Source organism: Somniosus microcephalus, chromosome 8, assembly GCF_052327205.1.
Source record: "Somniosus microcephalus isolate GS21.2 chromosome 8, FLI_Smic_1.0, whole genome shotgun sequence".
NCBI classification, from domain to species: Eukaryota; Metazoa; Chordata; class Chondrichthyes; order Squaliformes; family Somniosidae; genus Somniosus; species Somniosus microcephalus.
In genome coordinates this window covers 7,944,693-7,952,954 of record NC_140994.1, presented here as the reverse complement: position 1 = coordinate 7,952,954, position 8,262 = coordinate 7,944,693, and the positions used below count along the sequence as shown (strand labels likewise).

Genomic DNA, 8,262 nt, shown 5'->3' with positions numbered 1-8,262 from the left:
CCTCGCGGTCGACTACGCGCAACTAGCTGCGGCCCAGCTCACGGATCCAGACCTCCTCTCGGCGGCTACCAGCTTGCCAGGGCTACGCCTAGTCGAGGTCGCGCACGGGCCCGAAGCCACGGCAGTCACTTGCGACGTCTCACTCGACCAACCCAGGCCGGTCGTCCCTGCAACCTGGCGCCGCCGCATCTTCGATGCGCTCCACGGGCTCTCCCACCCGGGTTCCCGCGCATCCGTCAAACTCCTCTCCCAGCGCTTCGTCTGGCGCGGCCTCAGCAGAGATGTTCGGACTTGGGCCACCTCCTGCCTCGCCTGCCAATGGGCTAAGGTACAGCTGCACACAAAAGCACCCCTGGGAGACTTCGAGGTACCCAGCCGCCGCTTCGACCACGTACACGTCGACATCGTCGGTCCTCTGCCGCCATCGCAAGGCCAAACTTATCTCCTCACGATGGTTGACCGCTACACACGCTGGCCTGAGGCAGTGCCGCTGACCTCCACCACCACAGCCGACATCGCCAGGGCGTTCGTTAACACCTGGGTTGCGAGGTTCGGCGTACCGGCCGACATAACCTCCAACAGAGGCGCCCAGTTCACCTCCGAACTCTGGATGGCCACAGCACGCAACCTCGGGGTGACGCTCCACCGAACCACGGCGTACCACCCGCAGGCCAACGGGCTTTGTGAACGCTTCCACAGGTCACTCAAGGCCTCACTCCGCGCCGGCCTGCAGGACAGTACCTGGACTGACCGCCTACCGTGGGTGCTACTAGGCCTACGCACCGCGGTCAAGGAAGACCTCCAGTCCTCGGCAGCGGAGTTAGTCTACGGACAACCGCTGCGCGTCCCAGGCGAATTCCTTCCGGAGGCTACCACGCCTTGGTCGGCCGAACAGCAGCGGCTCAACTCTTTCTCTTCTGCTCAGCAGTTCGCCCCACTTCTGGTCAACCGACACGGCGAACTCGCACCTCACGTCCCGCCAAATTTACAGCAGGCACGCTTCGTCTTCGTGCAACACGACGCGCACCGCGGGCCCCTGCGACCCCCGTACGACGGTCCGTACGAGGTACTACAAACCGGGGACAAGGTCTTCAAGCTGCGACTTGGCAACAGGGTCGAGACAGTCTCCATCGACCGGCTCAAACCAGCACACACAGAACCAGGGGAACAGGTCCCCGTGGGCCGGCCTCCAACTAGAGGCCGTCCCGCCAGCAAGCCAGCACAGCCGGCGGCGAACCGCCCGGCCCCACCAACTAGACCGGCGACCACTCAGAGCCGCTGCGGCAGAACCATCAGACCACCGTCACGACTCGTCCACTCCTCCTAAGCGGATTCTGGGGGGAGCTCTGTGGCAACACGCCACCACTGGACATAATCCGCTCACGGCGGCACGGACAGTTTAAGCAGACGCCCCCAGCCGCGGGCCCTTTCCTCCAGCAACTTGTTTCCCGCAGGGACAGGCTGCCAGGGCACTTCCTGTCTGGGGAATATTTAAGTGACTGCGCGGGCTTTTCCAGTTCCTCTTTGCCATGAGGTAGAATAAAAGCAGTTGTGTTTCACTAGCTCTGGTCTCGACTCCCACGTTTGCCGCGGTATCTCAACACTGTGAGCCGCACGTAAGGAATTAGAACCATGTTCAACTATGAGGAATGGCACAGAACAGACTCAGGCAAGTTTGGACGGGAAGACTTTTACCCCAACAGGCATGTGCGCTCGGATCAATGGGGCGATGGTCCAAACCCCTCCGTCCGTGACTACTGGACACTTCGAGGCCGGCCAACGGACCGCGCTTCATTCCGGCCCACAAAACTCTTCCATGTCACCAATTCTAATGGAGCCGAAGGCATCGTCACTGACAGAGCTTTCAGGAGTGAGGCTGGAAAGACAATCGGAGAAGAAGTGAAGGAGCATTTCTCCTGGTGGAGCTTTCAAATAGATACAGATGAGAAAGAGAGAGAGGTCAACAGATACCGAGAGATAAATCGGAATCCGAAGATCGAGGATATCCTATTGGTGTTTTTCAACTCTCCCGCTTTCCAGGATCAATCCCGATACGGAAATTTCCAGTTCACCTATGATATTCAGACCCTGATTGAAACATATAAACAGTCGGTCTGCGATGGAGAGGAACCCGAGTTCCGGGTGTTGGGCACTTTCCGATACAGAAAGGAGATCATACACACAGTGGTTGTCCTTCCTCCAGGTGTCCCTTTATTCCAGGATTGTCCTCCAGTTCCGAATGATCCCAATGCGGTTGTTTCTGTTTCAGACCAGGGGTGGAGGTGGAGACCCGATTCAACCGGTGACAGAAAGCCGAAATATCCTTTATACCGCCGGTGGGACCATGTGGGCTTTGCTTTCTACCTCCCATCGGAGGACCAGCAATTCACACTGCCTGATGGCGAGCTACCCCTTACTCACTGTGAGATAGGGGAAAGAAATCTCTCTGGTTCCGACCCTCTGACTGAGGAGGAATTCAACCGGCGCTTCGAGGAATTGACTGAGATCTACAACAACCCGTGGATGGCAGCAAATAATTGACACAGAAGAGGCAAAGCCAACCTCTGGAGAGAGAGAGAGAGAGAAGCCAAGTTATCGCCAGATCAGGACTGAGACACGAGACACGACACTCCAGTCACTGATCATCTCGGCACCAATCCCCAGAGCTTCTTCCAAAGGTTTGCTCCAAATTCCAATCCTCTTTATCCTGCTCTTCATACACTTTCTGTTGTGATATTTTGACTGTAACCAATAAAGGGGGAAGAACTGTTCTAGTCCCGCTGTGGACTCCATATTGTGTCTGTGAATATTTACAACATGCTACAGACACCAGAGCAATTCCTCCCCAAATATATTTTAACATCAAGAGACTATGTTACGAAGGAAAAAAGAATACTTCTCTCTTATCGCAATATTCTATCCTGAAATTTTAACAAGCTTTGTAACCAGTGCTCAGGGCACTGATATGAACTTTTACTGATTCTGGAGCTCTTACTGCTGTACAGTGTGAAACTGGTGTAGTTGCTATTAGATATTAATGGCTAATGGTGCATTGGGTAATACAATATCTCCTGGGTTATTATATGAATTTAGTCTATTCTGGGTATTAATGTATAAATTAAGGGTATTAAGGGATATGGAACCAAGGCGGGTAGATGGAGTTAAGATACAGAATAGCCATGATCTAATTGAATGGTGGAACTAGGCCTACTCTTGTGTGTTAAATTTTAGTTCCCATTGAGAGGCGTGTTCATGATTTTTGTCTGCATTGTTTCTTCATTCTCTATGTTTTATTCTCCTTAAAAATAAAGATACCTTTGATTTAAAACTTACCTTGTCTCACCTGATCCATTTGTCTTCCGAGTCACAAGTTGGGCCAACACATCAAGGTGGTCTGGCAATAAGCTCAGTGTCTAGAACCGGTGAGGGGGGAGCGCTTCGGAACCGCTCACAAGCAGTGTGAAATCAAAAACCGATCTCGCACACCACAGTTTATAATTAAAAGAAAATTTCAACTTCCAGCTGAATATATTTAATCTTTCTGGTTCATCATTTAACAATAAGATTATTTGCCACTCCCAATTTTGCCATGTTTCGTAGAATCATAGAAATTTACGGCACAGAAGGAGGCCATTCGGCCCATCTTGTCCGTGCCAGCCGACAAAGAGCGATCCAGCCTAATCCCACTTTCCAGCTCTTGGTCCGTAGCCCTGCAGGTTACGGCACTCCAAGTGCATATCCAAGTACTTTTTAAATGTGATGAGGGTTTCTGCCTCTCCCACCCTTTCAGGCAGTGAGTTCCAGACCCCCACCACCCTCTGGGTGAAGAAAGTTCTCCTCAACTCCCCTCTAATCCTTCTGACCAATGACTTTAAATCTCTGCCCCCTGGTTATTGACCTTTCTGCTAAGGGAAATAAATCCTTCCTATCTTCCTTCAGGGGTGCCAGCAGCACTCTGTTCTTCATCCAAATGGCTACACTTCAAGCTTGAGCCACACAGTGTGGAGCCAGCACGCTATTTGACCACGGAAGGCTTCATAGTTGGATGCAGCTACAGAAAAACATTTCCTCAACGTGACAAGTTCTTTCGGTCTCCTCCTATGCCACTGCTCGAATCCAGCGCGGTTCTCCCACTAGTGTGGAGAACAGTGCTGGATGCAGAGAAACTCCAGGATGATTTGGACAGGTTGGGTGATTGGGCAGATGCATGGCAAATGCAGTATAATGTGGATAAATTGAGGTTATCCACTTCGGTGGCAAAAACAGGAAGACAGATTATTATCTGAACAGCAATAGATTGGGAAAAGGGGAAGTGCAACAAGACCTGGGTGTCCTTGTGCACCAGTCGCTGAAGGTAAGCATGCAGGTGCAGCAGGCGGTTAAGAAGGCAAATGGCATGTTGGCCTTCGTAGCGAGACGATTTGAGTACAAATGTCTTGCTGCAGTTGTACAGGGCCTTGGTGAGACCACACCTTGAGTATTGTGTGCAGTTTTGGTCGCCTTATCTGAGGAAGGATGTTCTTGCCATGGAGGGAGTGCAGTGAAGATTCACCAGACTGATACCTGGGATGGCAGGAATGACGTATGAGGAGAGATTGGGTCGATTAGGCTTATATTCGCTAGAGTTTAGAAGAATGAGAGGGGATCTCATTGAAACTTTTAAAATTCTAACAGGACTAGACAGACTAGATGCAGGAAGGATGTTCCCGATGGCGGGGGAGTCCAGAACCAGGGGTCACAGTCTAAGGATAAGGGGTAAGCCATTTAGGACTGAGATGAGGAGGAATTTCTTCACCCAGAGAGTGGTGAACCTGTGGAATTCTCTGCCACAAGGCAGTGGAGGCCAATTCATTAAATATATTAAAGAAGGAGTTAGATATATTTCTTGAGGCTAAAGGGATATGGGGAGAAGGCAGGGACAGGGTACTGAGTTTGGATGATCAGCCATGATCTCATTAAGTGGCGGAGCAGGCTCGAGGGGCCGAATGGCCGACTCCTGCTCCTATCTTCGATGTTTCGATGAGAGAATGCCAGGGAATGCTGTTACAAGACTGCCCAGTCCCAACCTTAGCGTGCTGTCTTTTTATCAGAGAGTGGCAGACTTTAGTTACACAGCAGACAATTCGTTGAGCACTGTGCTAACTACAATATCCTACAGCAAGCGTTCCCAAACTGTGGCCCCTGAGCTCTAGCCCTCAAAGCCCAGGAAGCTCAGTCCCATATTCACTTAATCTTCTTGTTTGAATGTGGGGACCTGGAAGATTGGAGTGGGCTGCCTTGGTGCAGGTATCTCATTGTTGGGTACAGCAGTGTAGTGGTTGTGGTACTGGACTTGCAACCTAGAGGTCATGAATTCAGATCCCACTTTTGGCAAATTATGAAATTGAATTTAATAAATCTGGTCATTTGTGGTTTGGCACCAGGAAGAAATTAGCATAAAACTGTTGGATTATCATTTGTAAAAAACCTGAAATAAAATGTCCTGCTGGGAAAGGGACTTACCTGATCTACAGGTGACTCTGGTCCCACAAAACTACTTAAAAAAAAAATTAATTTATGGGATGTCTGTGACACTGGCGAGGCCAGCATTTATTGCCCATCCCTAATTGCCCTTGAGAAGGTGGTGGTGAGCCTTCGCCTTGAACCGCTGCAGTCCGTGTGGTGAAGGTGCTCCCACAGTGCTGTTAGGGAGGGAGTTCCAGGATTTTGACCCAACGACGATGAAGGAACGGCCGATATATGTCCAACTGCGCTCTGAGGTAGCTGAGCCAGCCGCTCACTTGTGATGGCATTACAAAATTCAGAATACGAGAATCTGTTCGTATCAGCAATTTGAAATATGTGCAATTAGGGAGAATGTTTATTTACATAGAAACATAGAGATAGGAACAGGAGTAGGCCATTCGGCCCTTCGAGCCTGCTCCGCCATTCAATGAGATCATGGCTGATCTTCGTCTGAGATCTTAGCTGATCTTAACTGTTCAGTACCCCATCCCCGCCTTTTCTCCGTAACCCTTAATCCCCTTAGCCTTCAGAAATATATCCAATTCACTCTTGAAAATATTTATTGAATTAGCCTTCACAGCCCTCTGTGGCAGGGAATTCCACAGGCTCACCACTCTTTGAGTGAAGAAATTCTTCCTCATCTCTGTTTCAAATGATTTGCCCGCTATTTTTAGACTGTGGCCCCTGGTTCTGTGCTCCCCTGCCATTGGAAACATTCTCTCTGAATTCAGCCTGTCCAGGCCTGCCATAATTTTATATGTTTCGATGAGATCCCCTCTCAATCTTCTAAACTCCAGTGAGTACAAGCCCAAACTATTCAATCTCTCCTCGTAGGTCATTCCCGCCATTCCAGGTATCAGCCTGGTGAATCGCCGCTGCACTCTTTCCATGGCAAGAACATCCTTCCGCAGATGGGGCGACCAAAACTGTACACAATACTCCAGATGCGGTCTCACCAGCACCTTGTACAGCTGTAGTAAGGTATCCCTATTCCTATACTCGAACCCCCTTGATATGAAGGCCAACATACCATTTGCCTTCTTAATCGCCTGTTGCACCTGCATGCTCTCCTTCAGTGACTGGTGCACAAGAACACCCAGGTCCCTCTGCACTTCCCCATCTCCCAATCTATTGCCATTTAGATAATAATCTACCCTCCTGTTTTTACCCCCAAAGTGGATAACCTCGCATTTATCCACATTATAGTGCATCTGCCACGTATCCGCCCATTCCCCCAACCTGTCCAAATCGCACTGTAGCCTCCTGACATCCTCATCAGAGCCCACCCCTCCTCCTAGTTTAGTGTCGTCAGCGAATTTGGAAATGTTGCATCCAATTCCCTGATCCAGATCATTTATATATATTGTGAACAGCTGGGGTCCCAGGACAGATCCTTGCGGCACCCCGCTGGTCACTGCCTGCCACTCCGAAAACGAGCCGTTTATTCCAACTCTCTGTTTTCTATCCGCCAGCCAGTTCTCCATCCACGTTAATACTTTGCCCCCAATCCCATGAGCCTTAATTTTGCATGATAATCTTTTGTGTGGAACCTTATCGAAGGCTTTCTGGAAGTCAAGGTACACCACATCCACTGGCTCTCCCCCATCTATTTTACCAGTTACTTCCTCAAAAAATTCCAGCAGATTAGTCAAACACGATTTACCCTTTGTAAATCCATGTTGACTCTGTCCGATCCTTTCCCCATTTGTCAAGTGCTCCGCTATTTTATCCTTAATAATGGACTCTAGCATTTTGCCCACAACCGATGTAAGGCTTACTGGTCTATAATTCCCTGCTTTCTCTCTACCCCCCTTTTTAAATATTGGGGTAACATTAGCTACCCTCCAATCCACGGGTACTGTTCCCGAGTCAATGGAGTTCCGGAAGATGATCCTTAGAGCATCTGCTATCTCCAGGGCCACCTCCTTAAGTACCCTAGGATGTAGTTTATCAGGCCCCGGGGATTTGTCGGCCTTCAGTCCCCTCAACTTACCCAACACCATATCCCTAGAGATACTAATTTCTGTCAGCTCCTCCCTCTCATTAGTCCCTATGTTTGCTGATATTCCTGGGAGGTTATTTGTGTCCTCCTTTGTGAATACAGAACCAAAGTATGAGTTTAATTGGTCTGCCATTTCCTTATTCTCCATTATATATTCTCCCGAATCGGACTGCAAGGGACCGACTTGGGATTTTACCAGTCTTTTCCTCCTGATATACCGATAAAAGCTTTTGCAGTCTGTCTTTATGTTTGCTGCAAGTTTACTTTCGTATTCTATTTTCCCCTTCCTGATTAATCCCTTTGTCCTCTTTTGCTGTATCCTGTACTGCCCCCAATCTTCCGGTCTGGTGCTTTTTTTTGCCAGTTGATATGCCCTTTTTTTTGATTTTATGCTGTCCCTAATTTCCCTCGTTATCCACGGTTGAGCCACCTTTTTAGGTTTATTTTTATGCCAAACTGCTCCAGGTGTGGTCTCGCCAAGGCCCTGTACAACTGTAGTAATATTGCGTACAGTTTTAGTTTCCATATTTAAGAATACTGCGTACAGTTTTGGTTTCCATATTTAAGAAAAGATGTGCTTGCTCTCGAGGCAGTTCAGAGAGGGTTCACTCGGTTGATTCCGGAGATGAGGGGGTTGACTTATGAGGAAAGGTTGAGTAGGTTGGGCCTCTACTCATTGGAATTCAGAAGAATGAGAGGCGATCTTATCGAAACATATAAGATTCTGAGGGGGCTTGATCGGGTGGATGCGGTGA

General features: G+C 49.3%; 1 protein-coding gene across 1 annotated transcript; it reads left to right on the top strand.

Annotated features, from left to right (window-relative positions):
* The first annotated feature begins 1,521 nt into the window (after positions 1–1,521).
* LOC147113282 (uncharacterized) lies at positions 1,522–3,332 on the top strand. Its single transcript, XM_085994172.1, has one exon. The coding sequence runs from the start codon at positions 1,633–1,635 to the stop codon at positions 2,539–2,541; it is 909 nt and encodes a 302-aa protein (XP_085850298.1). The 5' UTR covers positions 1,522–1,632; the 3' UTR covers positions 2,542–3,332.
* The last annotated feature ends 4,930 nt before the right edge of the window (positions 3,333–8,262 follow it).

Coding starts and splice junctions, on each gene's coding strand:
- LOC147113282 (XM_085994172.1), top strand. CDS start 1,633: ATGTTCAACTATGAGGAATGGCACAGAACAGACTCAGGCAAGTTTGGA.